This window comes from Primulina eburnea, chromosome 10 (genome assembly GCF_022965805.1).
Source record: "Primulina eburnea isolate SZY01 chromosome 10, ASM2296580v1, whole genome shotgun sequence".
NCBI classification, from domain to species: domain Eukaryota; kingdom Viridiplantae; phylum Streptophyta; class Magnoliopsida; order Lamiales; family Gesneriaceae; genus Primulina; species Primulina eburnea.
In genome coordinates, this window is record NC_133110.1 from 8,515,794 (window position 1) to 8,536,701 (window position 20,908).

The 20,908-nt window shown below is 39.8% G+C and overlaps 1 protein-coding gene and 1 non-coding gene across 2 annotated transcripts; both read right to left on the reverse strand.

The window, feature by feature from the left end:
* Positions 1-7,172: 7,172 nt before the first annotated feature.
* Positions 7,173-8,759, reverse strand: LOC140842857 (uncharacterized). Its single transcript, XM_073211058.1, has one exon. It carries the CDS (start codon positions 8,757-8,759, stop codon positions 7,341-7,343), a length of 1,419 nt encoding a protein of 472 aa, XP_073067159.1. The 3' UTR covers positions 7,173-7,340.
* A 2,515-nt stretch (positions 8,760-11,274) lies between these two features.
* On the reverse strand, positions 11,275-11,380 carry LOC140804087 (small nucleolar RNA R71). Its single transcript, XR_012112046.1, has one exon. It is a non-coding gene; the product is annotated as a small nucleolar RNA R71 (small nucleolar RNA).
* Between the last annotated feature and the right edge of the window lie 9,528 nt (positions 11,381-20,908).

Below are 20,908 nucleotides of genomic sequence, written 5' to 3' on the forward strand. Positions count from 1 at the left end.
CGAGAGACACCCACAATTATAGAACACACACCCGAAGAGCCAAGTGAGGAGATACAAGCTCCTAAAAGATCCGAGAGAGTCTCGAGACCACCTATGAGGTATGGTCTGCTTCTTGAAGAGGGCCATGATGAGCCTATCCATGGATGTGATCCAAGGACCTTCAAGGAAGCATTATCTGATGCCGATTCATCCTAAATGGCTTGAAGCAATGGAATCTGAGATGAATTCCATGCATTCGAACCAAGTGTGGAATCTCGTGGATCCACCTGAGGGAATTGTTCCCATAGGGTGTAAATGGATTTACAAGAGGAAACTTGGGGCGGATGGGAAGGTATTGACCTTCAAGGCGCGATTGGTGGCAAAAGGATATACTCAAATACAAGGAGTTGACTTTGAGGAAACCTTTTCACCAGTTGCAATGTTCAAGTCCATAAGGATTTTGCTAGCCATAGCTGCATGGTATGACTATGAGATATGACATATAGATGTCAAGACAGCCTTTCTTAATGGGGATATTAAGGAAGAGATTTACATGTCTCAAACCTGGAGGGTTTACATCTATCGGAAGTGAGCATATGATATGCAAACTTCAGAGATCTATTTATGGTCTAAAGCAGGCATCTGGGAGTTGGAACCTCAGATTCGATAGTACAATCAAAGAGTTTGGTTTTGCTAATAATCATGAGGAACCCTGTGTGTATAAGAAGGTCAGTGGGAGTACTGTGACATTCCTTGTGCTTTATGTTGATGACATTCTACTCATTGGGAATGATGTAGGAATGTTGCAATCAACTAAGATATGGTTAGCGAGTAAGTTCTCGATGCAGGACTTGGGTGAAGCATCTTTTGTATTGGGATACAGATATATTGAGATAGATCGAAAAGATTGCTTGGTCTCACCCAGTCCACATACATTGATACCATCGTGAAGAGGTTCTCGATGGATAAGTCCAAGAGAGGGTATCTACCAATGTGTCATGGCGTGTCCCTATCCAAGTCTGTCTTTCAAGACTGATGCAGAGATAGCGGCGATGACAAAGCGTTCCTTACGCATCTGCGATTGGTAGCATCATGTATGGGATGATATCTACACGTCTTGACGTGGCTTTCGCACTAAGTGTAGTGAGTAGATATCAATCGAACCCTGGTCTTCCATACTGGAAAGCTGTGAAAGACATCCTCAAGTAGTTGAGAAGGACCAATAAATTGTTCTTGGTCTATGGGGTGGAGAACTAAAATTGGAAGGCTATACCGACTCTAGCTTTCAAAGCGATATCGATGACTCGAAGTCAATCTCTAGGTTTGTATTCATGCTCAATGGTGCTGCTGTCTCTTGGAAGAGTTCCAAGCAAGACAATACTGCGGATTCCAGCATAATGGCCGAATACATTGCTGCATCAGATGCAGCAAGAGAGGCGGTTTGGATAAGGAATTTCGTCTAAGAGTTGGACGTCATTCCTAATGGAGTTGCTCCTGTCCCGGTGTTGTGTTACAACACGGGAGCTATAGCTCAAGCAAAGGAGCCTAGGTCTCATCAGAAGTCCAAACATGTATTGAGAAAGTACCACATCCTCGGAGAGATTGTGGAAAGTAGAGAGGTGTCTTTTGACATAGTCGGCTCCGCAGATAATGTTGTTGATCCACTAGCTAAGCCTTTACCTGGACCATTATCCGACAAGCATCGCGAATCAATGGGTTTAAAGCATATGGGTAGTTGGCTCTAGTGCAAGTGGGAGATTGTTAGAGTAGGTGCCCGTCGAGCCAAGTGTTGGCCGAGTGTTCACAATGAAACTCTATGTATAAGCAATTTTTATTTTAGTAATATTTGATATTATTATTTTGGCATATCTTTATCTGTATACCCATGCTAGTTGCATAGATAAAGCCCTTGAATATACAAATGGTAGAAAGAATATGAGATGCTCATATGATGAGTATCATGAAACTCATATTTGTAATACTGTATATTCTAAACGGTTCCTAGTCGATTCAGCCGCCACTAAGAAGGATATAGGCCGCTAGAGTTCGAGACTAGTATCTGCGATGTGAGTACCATGTTTCATTGGTAGGGGACATTGTGATGTCCGAACATGCAGATAGGTGCTCCTTGTAGAGTGCACTGAACAACCCTCCATAAAAGGACTTCCCAAGTGGTTCTCACTTATCGAGTGGAAATGTCCTAGTTTATGGTTGTACAGAATTAGTCCTTATGACCCGGGACAACATTGAGACTCTATGTGCTAGAATTACACTTTGACTTGTTTACCGACTCTTATGGGTCATCAGGTGGCAAGATTGGGTGTTCTGTCGAAACACATAGGAGTCGATGCATTGTAGTCGGGGATTCACCGCTTACCTTCGGGTATGGATATCCTATGTGTTAGTAGGTTGAAATCTCTGGCCAGAGTATGGTGGTAATTATGAAAGGGGTTTCATAGATTACACCATTGATGCAACTACGACATGACACATAGTATCGATTCATTGACAACTCTCGATAAACCAATGGTTGTCGAATCGATCGGGATATATGAGTTGAAGGGACCGTACTGTACGCTAACCATAATTGAATGGTTCTTGCAGGCACTATCATTTGATACCTAGGGAATCATGTAAGCGATGCTGCTAGGCGTTTAACATGATTGGTTGGGTACTATCAGACTTGAGTTCTGACGTTCTTATTATCAAGGAGTTGATAAGTAAGAATGGAGCAATTGGGGTATGCTCATATAAGGATATGTTTAGTCCGAATCACATGGAGATGTGAACCCACGGCTAGTTGTATCAATGAACCATTGAGGGCCACACAAGTACTAGCTTTCTAGATCCCGTTGAGAAGTAAAATAGTTCAATGTGTTGAACGGCTTATAAAAGAGTTTATAAGCGTAAGGAAAATTAGAAGTATGACTTCTATAAAGGAGAAAATAGTTCAATATGTTGAACGACTTATAAATGAGTTTATAAGTGTAAAGAAAAATAGAAGTATGACTTCTATGAGAGAAATGTAAATTTTAATTTATGGAAGTGTTCCTAAATTAAAATTTGGCCAAGTGAATAATGTATTTGAAAATTGTGATTTTCATAAACATTATTATGGACTAAATTAAATTAATTCAAGTGTTGAATTAATTAAACCCTGGTGGACCTAGTAGAGTCCAAATAATTAAATTAATTCAAGTGTTGAATTAATTAAATTATATTGAGTCTTGTAGAGCTCAATTTAAATTAATTATTTAACTAGTGGGACTTGGGTAAATTCAAGTAATGTTTAATTAGTCTCAAATATGTTTGAGATAATTAAATTTAGTCCATGGTTTTTATTTTGATAAAAACCATATAATATGCATGCATGGGAGGTGAAAGGTTGGGAGACTACTTTTTGAGTTTTCAAGGCATAGCATGCACCTTTTTGACACTACTTTTCCCACAACCAAAAAAAGGTCTCTCCTTCTCTCCAAGGATGAATAGTGCCGAAAATACTATTCACTTTCTCTCCAATTTTTCTTTCTTCAATGGTTGAAGAAACACTCTCTTCTCAAATGAAAAATCCTCATATTTTTCTAGTGCAAAATATGAGGGGATCTACCTAGTTGGTGGTGGGCTTAATTTGAAGGAAAGATTCAAGGTAGGAGGAAGCTTGTACATTTCTTCATGCCATTCAAGAGCTTTGTTGTTTAACAACAAAGTTGGAGCCACACATCAATCCTTGTGATTGATAGGTAAAACTTCTAAACACCCTATGTATGACATTATGAATGGTGTTTAAATGTATTTGCTACAACAAAATCATGGTGGCCGAAAATTTATTCTTGAAAATTCGATTTTTTAACTTCCGTTGCGCTTCCGGTCACCGTAACCGATCCCCTTTCAAGTATGAGGGGGTTGATATGTGTGATTATTACGTGTTTTATTGCATTAATTTGTGTGTGTTTGCATTGTGCATGCGTACATTTCGTTTACATTCTGTTCATTTTAGAGTAAACATTTGCATGTGATCGTGTCTCACTTGGATGTGACGAAATTGCAGGAAAAATGACCGGAAAAACAAAAATCGGAGCCAAGTGCCAAGTCAAGGAAATAAGGTGCAGAAGAGTTGGCGCTCGAGCGGTGAAATTGTACCGCTCGAGCGCGAGAGGTTAAAGGCCAAGGAGAATTCCAGAGAGGTCGGCACTCGAGCGGTTGTTTTCTACCGCTCGAGCGCGACCCGGGATCCGAGAAGAGAAAATTTACAGAAGAATTGGCGCTCGATCGATAATTCCCTACCGCCCGAGCGCGAGAAGCCGCATACCCCAAGTGTTTTACAGAGAGTGTGGCGCTCGAGCGGAAATTCTTTACCTCCCGAGCGCCACCTAATTTTGGCAAGATTTCTTGTCCGATCTTATACCTTATTTTGGAGAAGGGGAGATATGGAAAGGAAGGAGGCACGAATTGGGGGATGATTCAGACTTCATTGAAGACGGCTCGGAGCTTGGGAGAGACTTTTGCGCTTGGATTGAAGATTCGAGGATTTTCGGGCACCGTTCTTCGTGTTTTTCGACAATTCTAGTATTTCTGATTTAGTTTTCATCTTTTAAACATTGTTTTGCTGATTTCACTTATGAATATTAGTAGCTAAACTTTAATATTTGTTGGGATTTAAGGGGATCCTACCCCAAACTTTGATATAATTAATTTGCATCTTGATTTCTGATTTGTTCTTGATTATACTATTGTTTTTCTTCGTGTTGTTAGAGCGTAGCTAACTTCAACAATGTTTTTATATTGCGAGTGAGTTCGAGAGAATAACTTGTGATAGGAACGAGGAGTATAATCCGTGGATCTACAATTTACATAGACATATGAAATTGGATACGCGCCGATAGTCATAGTTCTTAGGGTCGAAAACTAGGAGATTTCATAGATCGAAATGCGATTCACTCTTGATAAATAATTAAAGACATTTAATTACTTCATTGAGTAGAATTAGTTTGGCATAACTCGAGAGAGTGTGTTCAATTGAATAGAAAATCCTGTCGGAAGCATATGATCATTATCGAATAAATTAATTAATTAACGAGGGGTAGGTGAACCGATATTCCCAACAAATCCATTTCTTATTGAATTTTATTCAACCATTTTGGATACTATCTCTGATTATTAATTTAGTTTTGAATCCTTTATTATTTGTTTAATTATTTAAGAACAGTAGTGTTAAAACAATCAAATCAATTTTCGTTGCTAAATGTTCAATAACTGAAAATAATAATTGTTAAATACATTCTCCACTGGAACGATACTCGTACTCACGTACACTATACTATTACTTGACATCGTGCACTTGCGATTAATTTTGAGCATACAAAATCATATTTTTATTGAGGATTCCATAGTGCAAGTTTTGCTTGATCATCATGCATGTAACCTCATGAATGTTTTACTTATCATAGATTGTGTTTATGCTTAGTACTCTTCCAGTTCATTCAGCTATTATAGAGTACAAAGTGATCATTCTCAGCTACGAATATCTTCCAAACTAGGGTTCAAAGTAAAATAGAAGACAATTTTCTCTCGGATGCATTGATGATATTTATTGAAAGATGAATTTCTAAAAATATTTGTATTGTCGTTATCATTGAAGACTTTGAAATTTTAGGGAACGTCAAATTCTTTTTATATTTTTTTGTTAAAAACATATATACGATATTGATCGAACATTTCTTGTATAGTAAATCTCAAATAAAATAAAATAAAAGTTTATGCTCGAATGAATCGCAAGTACATGAGTTAAGGTATAATATAATGTATGAAGTACACGTATCGTTCCCATAGATATTGATTAGACAAATTTAACTTAAACATAATTCTTTAGTTAATTAAAACAGAAATTAGATTAAGTAATAAATTAAATCGAAGGTCTAATAAAATAATTTACAAACACGATATAAATAAATAATATAAATCAAATTAATAAACAAACAATTGTTAGGATCTTAGTTGACATACCATCGAATCTCTTCTAATGATTGAATTTCAATTATTAAGTCATGTTTTTGATGGAATTCCCTAGTTTATCAATATACTATATCGAGTTATACTAATCTAATTAACAAAATACAGTAACCAAGTGCCATTCTGTTTTTAGCAAATGCAATCGTATTAATGAACCGTGAAAATCTCTAGCTTTCGACATATTGAACTATGGCTATCAACATGTATCAAACATGTCTATGTAACTTGTAGATCCACGAATTATGTTATTATATCATTTTATAAAATCTCTCATCGATTGCAATTCTAACACATAAAATCTCTTTGAAGTTGATCATACTCCAAAGTTGGAAGAAACATCAATAACATAATTAAGTATACTTAAACAAATGATCCGCTTGCCCCGAAATGACCTGGACCAGAACCTCGTTTTCACGGTTTAGGCTGCTCCCCTTAAATAACTCATTTGACTGAGTACACTACCAAATTCAATCTTCAAAAGAATTCCCAACTTAAACATTTGGAGATAGGATCCCCTTAATCCCAAATAAAAAAAGAGAAAAAAAAAAAAGAAAAGAAAAAACGCTTATTAAGTTCTTGTTTTTCGATTGAGTTCTCTTGCTCCGTTCCGTCTTCTTGCTTTTCGGCAGCTTTTTTCTGTGCCTCTTCCGATCCCAAAACTCCAAATCCACCCTCCAAAAAACCTATATTAAGGTTGCTGCTATCATTTATCTCACTCCAAAAATCCACCACAAAAGAAAATAAATCGTCCTGCTATTATTTCCATATCGCGTTGCGTTGGGCTGAGCGAAAACACCCACTCTAGCGCGACTTGATTGCATTTTTGCTCGCTGGGGCAAGATAAATCACCCGCCCTAGCGCGAGCGAGGCACGCTGAGGGCGGGTAAAAACACCTTCCCTAGCGTGAGGTCGTCGCTGATCTTCTCTTGTGCGCTGAGGTGGGTAACCCTAGTGCGCCGTCCTCGCACTTTAGCCAATAATTTCCTTTTTTTAGTAAGTCCATCTACAAATCAACCGAACATGTGAGGAGCAAATAATATGCATAAATATAACTAAAACAGATAAAACAGACTTTTTAATTTAAATTTATGTCATAATTGATTAAAATTAACATAATAAAATATGCAAAAACGACACACGTTCAATTAAATATTACCGATGGAATATTTGTCATTTTACTTTTATTGGTTCGTCTTACTCCTAGACCCACACCTGATTTCATATAATTACAGACTTTACATGAAAGTGAAACTCGTAAAATTTTGATTTCTATTAATATTTTTAAAGTTTGTTGAGGAAATTTAAATTCTTACTCCGACTACTCGTAGCTATGATCTATACAAAATATATCCTCACCACCACTGGTGCACAAGAACTCCAACCCTCCGAAGAGAAGAGAACAATTCCAAACACTGAGCATATGTCTTGTGATGCTTGGGACTCCTCTTTCCTGGGCAGCACCTCTCCCATCTGTTGTAATGGCATTCAACAAACATCTCGTCGATCAAGCAGGCGGCTCTCGTCTCGATCAGACGAGGAATCACATGAAACTCACTTCCTTCAATATCCATCTTCACCACCACGTAATCCCTATTCGTCACACTGCTCTTCAGCCACTTCGCGAAGTCAAAGCCTTTTATCTTGTTCGAATCACTGATGAAATTACTAGCAGGTTGCACGGGTCGAACCCTGCCCATCCCTCGACCCCGACGTTCCTTGTTCTTTCGCCTTGGTTCGCGAGAAATCTCGAAAAACAGTGTCTCGTTCCTGATCCAAGCCGCATAAGGCAACAGTGTCACACCTTTCGTCAATGTATACTCTTTGTGGAATACACTATCGGCCTCTACCGCGTAAATTTCAAAGGGTTTCTCTTGCTTTGGATACTGCTTCTTGAACCATCCCCCGATGCTGGATCCATAGCTCCTCGCTCCAACGTCGATATACACGTACCTATTTTTAAAACTTATATCAACCATTTTAGATAGATATTTGACATTCTTGATATTTCTTTTCAATTCTATCCAAGGTTTCAAAGGCTCCTCTTCAATCAAAGGCTCTGCATTTTCAATCAATTCAAGCTTATGCCTAGGAACCGAGCATTCTCGATCAATCATGCCATTATAAGTTTGCCCTTTTTCTGTGTGAGAGAAAATTTTATCATCCTTTTTAAACACAAGTTCCCAACTCAAAGAAGAATCCAACCCATCGATAATTTCATGGGAATTAATCAATGTAAAAGTGTCGACTAATTGAAGCAAAGAGTTGAAGCCGTATGCATCACTGGCTGATTCAGTGTGTACCACGAAATACCCTCCTGGTTTCAGGATTCTTGAAACTTCGAAAGCACACTGGACCTGTCTCGATATCCAGTCCAAACCGACACCGCTCGAGAAAATGAAATCGAAGGTGTGATTCTTGAATGTCTGGTTGAACCCCTCAGCGAGTTGAATAGTAGAAGCAACTCCAATTTCTTTCAACGCATCAATCTCGAAGCCCTCTGGAGTTGCAATGCAGAGGGAATTAGAATTCTTGGAAAGGAAGCCTTCGGTGATGAGGTTTCGGAAAATAGAAGCGTAGTGGGAGCGGCGGAGATGGGTCGCATCAGCCTCCGAGATGGTGGTTTGAGGGAAGAAACAAAAGTCGATGGATTCGCAACATTGGCCTTTGACGGTGATAACGTAAGCAAAGCGTGCGAGCAGCACTAGAACGCAGAAAGAGAAGAGACGCAACAGAATATTGGAGATGGCGGCGGACTTAGGCGGTGCCGGCATAGTTTCCATGCAAACGTTTCATCAAGAAAGGGATTATGCACAGGGACGGAGCTAGACTTTTTTATTTGGAGGGAACTTTTTTTTTTCCAAACTCATTATATTATAATTATATATATATAAAAAGTATAATGTTTAGTATTTACTGATAAAATAATAATAATATTCAGTATATTTGACATATATTAAAAAAGTGGCTTCGGGACATGATCTTGATTTAACATAATAAAATTACAAAAAAAATATATTACCTAAAAAATAGAGTCTAAAATAGAAGTCAGCCATTTACAAATATTGAGATCCCAAAGATAATATTATCTAAATTGATAGGGAAGAAAAATATTATCACATGCACTACCTTCAAAGCATAGTTAAGAGATATTGAGTAAAAATAAATAATATTAAGAATCGATTTTTGATATGTGTCATTTTTACGTATTTTATTGCATTAGTTTTAGTTGTGTTTGCATTGTGCATGCATGCATTTTAGTTACATGTTGTTCATTTTTGAGCAAACATCTGCATTCTATCATATCTCACTGGTTTGTGACGAATTTGCAGGTAAAAGTGACCGGAAAACCAAAGATGGAGCAAAGTGTACAAATGAGAAGGCAACAGACAGAATGAGTGGCGCCCGAGCGGTAATTTTCTACCGCCCGGGCGCGAAAGGTGACCAAGGCAACAGAAAGGTTGGCGCTCGAGCGGTAGTTTTCTACCGCCCGAGCGCGAGAGCCACTCACCCCAAGAACTTCGAGAGAAAGGTCGGCGCTCGGGCGGTAGTTTTCTACCGCCCGAGCGCGAATGCTGCACTTCCCAAGGAGATTCACAGAAGGTGTGGCGCTCGAGCGGTAATTTTCTACCGCCCGAGCGCCATCTATTTTTGGCAAGATTTCATGCTCGATTTCTTACCTTAGTGGGGAGAATGGTTGGAATGGAAAGGGAGGTTAGACGTTTTTGGGAGAGATTCAGACATTATTGGAGGAGGACAAGGAGTTTTGGAGAGCTTTGGCACTTGGATTGAAGATTCGACGGTTTCCGGGCATCGTTCTTCGCAGATTTCGCTACATCTAATATCTCAAGTTTATTTTCTCTTATTTAAACATTGTTTTGCTGATTTTAATTATGAATTCTAGTAGCTAACTTTTCATATTTGTTGGGATTAAAGGGGATCCTACCCCAAAACTTTGATCTAGTTAATTCATATTTCGATTTGTGATTTGTTCTTGGTTATACTATTGTTTTATTGTGTTGTTAGAGCGTAGCTAACTTTAACAACGTTTTTATATAGCGAGTGAGTTCGAGAGAATAACTTGTGATAAAAACTAGTAGTATAATTCGCGGATCTACAATTTGCACACATATATGAAATTGGATACGTGCCGATAGTCATAGTCCTTAGGGTCGAAAACTAAGGGATTTCATCAATCGAAATGCGATTCATTGAGTGAATTAGTTTGGCATAGCTCGAGAGAGTGTGTTCAATTGAATAAGAAATCCTGTCGAAAGCGTAGAACACAATCGAACGAATTAATTAATTAATAAGGGGTAGGTGAACCAGAATTCCCAACAAATTCTTTTATCATTTGAAATTTAATCAATCGATTTAGCAATCATATTTTATCATTTAATCTTTGAACTTGTTTATTTAATTTTCTTGCATTTTATTAGTCATAACACAACCAATCACCTTTCGTCGCTAAAGTTTTAATAACTAAAATAATAATTGTTAAATACAGTCTTCAGCGGAACGATACTCGTATTCACATACACTATATTATTACTTGACATCGTGCACTTGCGATTACTTTTTGAGCATACAAAATCATATTTTATTGGGGAATTCACAGTGCAAGTTTTGCTCGATCAAGTTTTTGGCGTCGTTGCCGGGGACTGTTAATCTACAATTATATTTTTAGTTATTTTCTTTAGTGTATTTTATTTCTATTGAACTAACACTCCATATTTTAATTCAGATATCTCTTCCGGTGCATGCCAAAGTCACTTGACTTGGAGCTTGAGTGTGACCCTGAAATTGAAAGGACTTTCCGCAGGCGAAGACAACAGCAAAGACTTAAGGAACTGATGGAGAGGCACGAACAAGAGCAGGAGGCGGAGCGCCAAAACGAGAGACGAATTGAGATGCCACGCCACATACCAATGTTAGAGTATGCCCAACCTTCTTTGGATGGTGCACACCCCAGCATTGTGAGGCCGATTGTGCGGGCAAACCAATTCGAAATCAAACCAGCCATTATCCAGATGATTCAGAACACCGTCCAATTTGGAGGAACTGCTGTGGACGATCCAAACACACACATCACGGATTTTCTTGAGATTTGCGATACTTTTAAATTTAATGGAGTTTCTGATGATGCTGTTAGACTGCGTTTATTTCCTTTCTCTTTGCGTGATAAAGCTAAAGCTTGGTTGAATTGTTTACCTGTAGGTTCGATCGCTACATGGGAGGACATGGCGAAGGCGTTTCTCATCAAATACTTTCCTCCATCGAAGACCATGAAGCTGCGGGCAGACATCACAACATTTGCTCAGTTCGATCAAGAGTCACTATATGAGGCGTGGGAGCGTTTCAAAGATATATTACGAAGATGCCCACATCACGAGTTGCCACTTGGGTTAGTCGTTCAAACCTTCTATTATGGCTTACTTACTCCTAATCGTACTATGATAGATGCTGCTGCGTATGGGAATCTTTTGAGGAAGACTGCGGAAGAAGGATATGAGTTGTTGGAGGAGATGGCTGCTAGCAGCTATCATCCTCAATCTGACAGGAACAACCAGCGGAGAAGTGCCGGAGTTCACCAGGTAACTGATTTTTTTGTTATTACTGCACAACTTGACGCTTTAAACAGGAAAATAGACGGCTTGAATGTGGGTGGCACGGCTATGCGTCTTCAAGAGATATTCTGTGAAAAGTGTGGAGGAGAGCACTATGTGAAAGATTGTCAAGATGGAAATCCCTTCTATGTGCAAAATGAGGCACCGGTGAATCAAGTGGGAGTCCAAAACCGCCCAAGGAATGACCCTTATTCAAACACATACAATCCTGGGTGGAGGCAACATCCCAACTTCTCGTGGGGCGGTCAAAACAGTCAGAATAGAACGCAAGGAGGACAACAAAATGGCAAACAACCGATGTACAGATCCGATCCTCCTAGAGAAGAAAAGTCCAACTTGGAGCAAATGATGTCTAAGTTTATTTCTTCCACTGAAACTCGACTCCAAAACCAAGATGCATCGATAAAGGGGCTCGAGAATCAAATTGGACAGTTGGCCAAGATGATAGCAAGTAGAGAGCCGAGCACCTTGCCAAGTAATACCGAGACTAATCCAAAAGAGCAAGTGAATGCCATTGAGTTGAAGAGCGGGAAAGTTTTGGAGCCTAGAGAAAAAGAGAAAAGCCAAGTGCCGGATTAACAAGAGGCGACATCTAAAGGTAAGTCTTCTAACCCTACACTAGCACCCACTACACAACCAAAAATTGTTATACCTCCTCCTTTTCCTGCTGCATTGAAAAAAGCAAAACTAGATGCACAATTTGGTAAGTTTCTCGAGGTGTTTAAAAAGTTGCATATCAATATTCCCTTTGCCGATGCTCTAATGCAAATACCTAGTTATGCTAAATTTTTGAAGGATATCTTAGCAAATAAGAGGAAGTTGGAGGATCATATGACAATCAACTTAACTGAAAGTTGCTCCGCTTTGGTGCAAAACAAAATCCCACCTAAGCTAAAAGACCCAGGGAGTTTCTCTATTTCTTGCATGATTGGTGATGTTGTTTTTCATAAAGCATTATGTGATCTTGGTGCAAGTATTAATCTGATGCCATTTTCTGTGTTTAGGAAACTTGGGTTGGGAGAGCCTAAGCCGACGAGGATGTCCTTGCAACTGGCTGACAGATCTGTCAAGTACCCCCGCGGAGTGGTTGAGGATGTGCTAGTGAAGGTGGACAAATTCATTTTTCCGGCCGATTTCGTGGTGCTCGACATGGAGGAGGATACCGAGATGCCTCTCATTTTGGGGAGACCATTCCTTGTGACTGGCAAGGCACTTATTGATGTGCAAGAGGGAAAGTTGAGATTGAGAGTGGGCGAAGAAGAGATTACATTTGATGTTTTTAATGCACTTAAGCACACACTGCATTCTGATAGTTGTTTTAGAATTGATGCTTTTGACTCTCTTGTATCCAACTATGTGCAGGATGCTCTTAGGGACCATTTGGAGGCCACTATCAATACTGAATTGGGAGAAGAGGAGTTAGACGAAGAAAGAGCTGAAATTGTGGCACACTTTAATGCCAACCAACCATGGAGAAGGCCAATGAGGATGCGATTGGAGGATCTAGGGGAACGAAGAGATTTGACCCCTCAAAGGTCAAGCATCGAGGATCCACCAACGCTTGAGCTAAAGCCGTTGCCTCCACACCTCAAGTACGTATACTTAGGTGAGAATAACACTTTACCTGTCATTATTTCTGCTGCTTTGACAGATGTGATGGAGGAAAAGCTGTTGGAAGTTTTGAAAGCGCACAAGGGTGCATTTGCGTGGAAGGTGGCATATATCAAAGGAATAAATCCATCCGTCTGCATGCACAAGATCTTGATGGAAGAGAAGTACTCACCTCTTGTGCAACCTCAAAGACGATTAAATCCAAAGATGCAAGAGGTAGTAAAGGCTGAAACAATTAAGCTTCTCGACGCAGGTATTATCTATCCTATATCTGATAGTGCATGGGTAAGTCCTGTTCAGTGTGTGCCAAAGAAAGGTGGGATTACTGTTATCACAAATGAAAATAATGAATTAATACCCACTAGGACTATTACGGGATGGCGTGTGTGCATTGATTATAGGAAATTGAATGATGCTACCCGTAAAGACCACTTTCCCCTTCCCTTTATTGATCAAATGCTTGAGAGGTTAGCGGGTCATGAGTTCTATTGTTTTTTAGATGGGTATTCTGGGTATAACCAAATCATGATTGCGCCCGAGGACCAAGAGAAAACCACTTTCACTTGTCCTTATGGCACTTTTGCTTTTAGACGGATGCCATTTGGTTTGTGTAATGCCCCTGCCACTTTTCAGCGATGCATGACTGCTATATTCCATGATATGATTGAAACTTTTCTTGAGATATTTATGGATGATTTCTCGATTTTTGGCTCGTCTTTTAATGATTGTTTGCAGAACTTGCAGGTAGTGTTGAGGAGATGTGAGGAGACAAACTTGGTGCTTAATTGGGAAAAATGCCACTTTATGGTACAAGAGGGAATTGTCCTAGGGCACAAGGTTTCGGGGCACGGAATAGAGGTGGATAAGGCGAAAGTTGAAGTTATCAAGAACTTACCACCTCCGGCGTCCATAAAGGGAGTTAGAAGCTTTCTAGGCCACGCCGGTTTTTACCGACGTTTCATCAAAGATTTTTGTAAAATTGCGAAACCTTTATCTTCTTTACTCATGAAAGATGTGCCTTTTGATTTCAATTCTGATTGTTTGCAGGCATACGAGAAGTTGAAAGAGCGCTTAGTGACGGCTCCTGTTTTGGTGGCACCGGATTGGGATCTACCCTTCGAGATCATGTGCGATGCTAGCGATACTGCGGTAGGTGCTGTCCTCGGACAAAGACAAAACAAGGTATTTCACACCATATACTATGCAAGTAGGACTCTAGATGAAGCACAATTGAATTATGCCACCACCGAAAAAGAGTTACTTGCAGTAGTGTTTGCACTTGACAAGTTTCATGCTTATCTTGTTTTTTCGAAAGTAATTGTGTTTACTGATCACTCTGCCCTTAAATATTTACTTGCAAAGAAAGATGCAAAGCCACGCTTACTTCGGTGGATTTTATTATTGCAAGAATTTGATGTGGAAATAAAAGATAAGAAGGGTGTTGAGAATGTGGGTGCAGATCATTTGTCTAGATTAATGAGCAGTTGTTTGAGGTAAAAAATTGTCCATGGTATGCAAATCTTGCGAATTTTCTTGTTACAGGCTCACCTCCCCCAAATCTAACATTTCACCAAAGAAAGAAATTCTTTTCGGACGTGAAATATTATTTTTGGGTGGAACCTTTCTTGTTTAAGATTTGTGCAGATTCTATGATTCGGAGATGTGTGGCGGAGGAAGAGATGGGATCGATTTTTACTCATTGCCATGACCGTGAGGTAGGTGGTCACTTTGGACCAACGAGGACGGCATCTAAGGTACTCGAATGTGGCTTTTATTGGTCAACCCTCTTTAAAGATGCTCGTTCTTATGTGTTAGCATGTGATAAATGCCAACGGACAGGTAACATCTCTAACCGTCACGAAATGCCTTTAAATAATATCATTGAGTGTGAGGTTTTTGATGTGTGGGGAATAGATTTCATGGGACCGTTTCCCAGTTCTTTCACGAAAAAATATATTTTGGTGGCGGTGGATTATGTGTCTAAGTGGGTAGAGGCAGAAGCATACGCCACTAATGATGCTCAAGTGGTTCTAAAATTTTTGAAGAAAAACATTTTTAACCGCTTTGGAACACCACGAGCAATCATTAGTGATGGTGGCACTCATTTTTGCAACAAACTCTTTGAAAAACTTTTAAGCAAATATGGTGTCACACATAAGATCTCTACCCCTTATCACCCCCAGACGAGTGGTCAAGTGGAAGTGTCGAACCGAGAGATAAAGAGAATTCTGGAGAAAGTGGTAGGCGTCAGTAGGAAAGACTGGTCGGTGAGGTTAGATGATGCTCTATGGGTATATAGGACTGCTTTTAAAACACCTATAGGCACTACACCGTATAGTTTGTTATTTGGTAAAGCATGTCATTTACCTGTCGAGTTGGAGCATCGGGCATATTGGGCAACAAAAGCGCTGAACTTTAATTTTACTGATGCAGGTGAACAGCGTTTGCTTCAATTGGACCAGTTGGAGGAGTTCCGCAATTTGGCTTACGTTCTTGCACTGTCTGACAAGGAGAAAACCAAAAAGGCTCATGACAAAAGAATCATCGAGAGAGAATTTAAGGAGGGTGAAAGTGTTCTGCTCTACAACTCCCGGTTGCGCTTGTTTCCCGGTAATATGAAGTCGCGATGGTCCGGTCCATTCGTGATCTCGAAAGTTTATCCATCGGGAGCTGTAGAATTGAAAGATGGGAAGGATGGGGCATTTACGGTCAATGCCCAGCGACTGAAGCACTACATGGGTGGCACAATTGAGCCACAACTTGGAATCACCCGGTTCCAAGACACGCCGAACTGAGACAGACCGACAGTCTAGCTCTCGACGATAAATTGAGAACTTACTTCTTTTCCCTTCTCTTGCATTTAATTTAATTTTCTTTTTCTTTCGTGTCAGCTTTTTTTTTATTTTCCAGTTGTGTTAATTTCTTTTAAAAAAAAAAGAGGTGAAATGTGAATTTTTCCCGAGAACTCGGTGCTCGGGCGGTAATTTATTACCGCTCGAGCGCGAAGCTAATGCAGAAGTCCAGAGAGCTTGGCGCTCGGGCGGTAATATTTTACTGCTCGAGCGCGAGCATTTGCCGCTAATAATTTTTTCCCGAGGACTCGGCGCTCGAGCGGTAATATTTTACCGCTCGAGCGCGAAGACTTTTAAAGCGCAGATCCCCTTCCCCTTTCTTCATTCTGCACAAATTTCCCCTCTCAAAATCCCTAATCCCCAAATTCCCCTCTCACAAAATCCCTCACTACTCTCATTTCGTTCTTTCAATTTTGTGGTGCAGGCTTTCAATATCCACTCTAGTCTCCGGCAACAAGGAACAATCTCCCTTGGGAAGCAAGAACACCATTCTCCAACTCAAAGATCCAACTTGTCCAACACAATGGCTCCCAAAAAGCAAAAAGGTAACCCCGGCTCCTCTAGCTCTTCATCCTCATTTGATAGACACCGTTTTGTTAGTATGGAGGCTAGGGCTCGATACGAGCATGCGAAAATTCATCGCAACCCAATAGCCGAGAGGGGAGTGCGGCGACAGTTAGAGGACCGATACTTGGATATTATTGTTGATTTGCAAAGGCGTGGTTGGGAACAATACGGTGAGCAACCTAAGGCGACGGTAGTCTCTGTGGTTCGCGAATTTTATGCCAATGCAGCCGAGGGGCGAAATGGGTTGGTGTTTGTTAGGGGTAAACATGTGCTGTATGACTCGGTAACGATCAATGCATTGTTAAGGACAGCGGAGGTTGACGACTCCCACTTCCAGACATTAGTTGCTAACCCGAATTATGATACGATTCTCGCCACATTGTGCCATCCGGGCGCACTATGGAAACCATTGGGCGGCTCGCCGAGTTGTTTTGACGAGAAGTATTTGAAAACCGAAGTTTCCCTTTGGTATTTATTTGTGGCTCGGAGAATAATGCCGGTCTCGCATAAGAGCGAGGTCCAGAAAGAGCGGGCGGTGCTGCTTTATGCTTTGACCGAGGGATACGCCATCAACGTGGGCACACTCATCAATTCACAAATCACACTGAGTGCCCACAACAGTCATGTGGGCCTGTTCTTCCCCACCATTATCTCCGAGTTGTGCGCTAGAGCGGGAGTCGTATTTCGCGATGATGAGGAGTGGTTGCAGCCCATGAAGCCTATTTGTGTCGAAGACCTCCAGCGGAAACGAGCTAAGCGAATCAGTGCATTTCCCCCTCGGGAGGAGGACGCCGGTGGATCTAGCACTGCCATTCCACGCCGCCTCCCACCACAACCCCGCAGGCGAACGCAGAATGACAAAATGGATGAAAATCTCGCCTTCCAAGCACATCAGAGTCAGTTTAACTCGTATGTCACGGACCACCTATCTCACATTGACTCTATGATGCGATCTTTGCTTGTGCACGGGGGTGTTGACCCGTCGACCATTCTACCGACTCCGCTACCTCCTCCCCCATTCCAGTTCCAGTATGATTACTCTCAGCTGGGGGCAGCCGCAGGAGCGCCACCGCCGGAGTATGATGAGGATGACGCTTGATCAGGGGAGTTTACTGTTTCCCCTACTTCGCACTTTTATTTCTTTGCCGCTTTTCTGTTTTTCTTTCTTATCATTGTTTCAGTCTACCATGGTTATTAGCTTTCATATTTTTAGTCTGCATTTGTGTTTGCATTCTTAGTGTCTGTTTCGTTTTGTGCAATGAGGGCATTGCACAACTCGAGTATGAGGGGGGTAGATTGTTATGTTTGATTAGTTATTCGTTGCATTTATTTTGTCTAGTGTCGTTTATGGTGAGAAGACATAATTTATGCGCCAATGATGAGGTCAGATTGTTAGTATACAATAGTATTGATCGGGTCATTTCATGAACGGTACTCTTGATTGTTAAAGCATGAATGTTGGCTCAAGTTTGAACTTTTTAAGCACATATGTGTGGGGACTAGAAGTTTGTAGGAATAATGGTGAAATTTGAAAGTTTTGTGTGGTTAACTTGAAAGGCACCATTTATGAGTTGATTTAGCATGTAAACCCGTGAAAATAAGTCGCTAATTGGGACCTCGAATGAGAAAATTTATTTTGCCTTGAACTTTACATTTTCCAATGCACTGAATTAAAATGTCATACTCCTAACCAGCTGTAATCCAAAAGATTATGTTCTTAGCCTAGGGAGTACATGTGTGAAAATTGTGCATTTAAAAAAAAAAAAAAAAAAAGAGAGAGAAAAAGAGAAGGAAGAAGGAGATGTAAGGTGAGGGGGAGCCGAAATAAAAGGAATGAAATTCTATTCCTAGGCTAAAAGTTGGAGATGTAAGGAGACGCGGAAAGTCAGACGAAACGTCTTGACGATTGCACAATAAAAATGATCGGTGTACTCCCAACTTTTAGCCACTTGAGCTTATTTTCCTTCTTTTCGACACTCTTATCTACACTTAAAAAGTTGAATAAAGTTCAATTAATGGCTAGTGATAAATGGACACGGGGATGCATGCTAATGAGACTTGTATTGAAGTGTTAAATTGAGTGACTCGCATGATTGGATAATTGATATATTTGAAATACGGATGACTAGACCCATCATGACACACACACGTTCAAATTAGTGTCAAGATTTATGTGTAGATGAGAATGAGTATTCGTTTGAGATTTGACTTGATTATGATTTGTACGGGAGAAGGATCACTGAGGCATGAGCATAAAATTTTTTAACTCACCATTGATATTTAATTGTGTTAGTTATTTCGTGTTTGAGTAATTTTGTGGTTGTTGAGTTTGTTTAGTATCTCGTGCTTTAACCTATTTTACTTGAGGGCAAGCAAAAGGTTAGTATGAGGGGGTTGATATGTGTCATTTTTTACGTATTTTATTGCATTAGTTTTAGTTGTGTTTGCATTGTGCATGCATGCATTTTAGTTACATGTTGTTCATTTTTGAGCAAACATCTGCATTCTATCATATCTCACTGGTTTGTGACGAATTTGCAGGTAAAAGTGACCGGAAAACCAAAGATGGAGCAAAGTGTACAAATGAGAAGGCAACAGACAGAATGAGTGGCGCCCGAGCGGTAATTTTCTACCGCCCGGGCGCGAAAGGTGACCAAGGCAACAGAAAGGTTGGCGCTCGAGCGGTAGTTTTCTACCGCCCGAGCACGAGAGCCACTCACCCCAAGAACTTCGAGAGAAAGGTCGGCGCTCGGGCGGTAGTTTTCTACCGCCCGAGCGCGAATGCTGCACTTCCCAAGGAGATTCACAGAAGGTGTGGCGCTCGAGCGGTAATTTTCTACCGCCCGAGCGCCATCTATTTTTGGCAAGATTTCATGCTCGATTTCTTACCTTAGTGGGGAGAATGGTTGGAATGGAAAGGGGGGTTAGACGTTTTTGGGAGAGATTCAGACATTATTGGAGGAGGACAAGGAGTTTTGGAGAGCTTTGGCACTTGGATTGAAGATTCGACGGTTTCCGGGCATCGTTCTTCGCAGATTTCGCTACATCTAGTATCTCAAGTTTATTCTCTTATTTAAACATTGTTTTGCTGATTTTAATTATGAATTCTAGTAGCTAACTTTTCATATTTGTTGGGATTAAAGGGGATCCTACCCCAAAACTTTGATCTAGTTAATTCATATTTCGATTTGTGATTTGTTCTTGGTTATACTATTGTTTTATTGTGTTGTTAGAGCGTAGCTAACTTTAACAACGTTTTTATATCGCGAGTGAGTTCGAGAGAATAACTTGTGATAAGAACTAGTAGTATAATTCGCGGATCTACAATTTGCATAGATATATGAAATTGGATACGTGCCGATAGTCATAGTCCTTAGGGTCGAGAACTAGGGGATTTCATCAATCGAAATGCGATTCATTCTTGATAAATAATTAAAGACATTTAATTATTTCATTGAGTGAATTAGTTTGGCATAGCTCGAGAGAGTGTGTTCAATTGAATAGGAAATCCTGTCGGAAGCGTAGAACACAATCGAACGAATTAATTAATTAATAAGGGGTAGGTGAACCAGAATTCCCAACAAATTCTTTTATCATTTGAAATTTAATCAATCGATTTAGCAATCATATTTTATCATTTAATCTTTGAACTTGTTTATTTAATTTTCTTGCATTTTATTAGTCATAACACAACCAATCACCTTTCGTCGCTAAAGTTTTAATAACTAAAATAATAATTGTTAAATACAGTCTTCAGCGGAACGATACTCATATTCACATACACTATATTATTACTTGACATCGTGCACTTGCGATTACTTTTTGAGCATACAAAATCATATTTTATTGGGGAATTCACAGTGCAAGTTTTGCTCGATCAATTTTATTATTATTTATACCGATTGTGTGACATATAAACATTCAAGAAGTGAAAAACAAAATGAAATTATTTAGCCAAATCAAAATATTGAGCCAAAAGCACAAAATAAATGTTTTTTATTTATTCTATTTATTTATATACACAAAAGCGATTTAAACAAGCATCATAAATTAAATTGTGTGATCAATAAAAAAGGGTTGCTCAAGAAAATAATAAATTTAATTGAGAATTGATTTGTTTAACATAAAATATTTAGATAGTTTGTCTCAGATTTTAGGTGTTATGTGCAAATGTTGAAACACATATCTACAACATACAAGTGTGGTGCTTCATAACAAAATATTCACTAAAAAGTTGTAAATAGTTTACAAAACTTCTTTTGATAG

Coding starts and splice junctions, on each gene's coding strand:
- LOC140842857 (XM_073211058.1), bottom strand. CDS start 8,759: ATGCCGGCACCGCCTAAGTCCGCCGCCATCTCCAATATTCTGTTGCGT.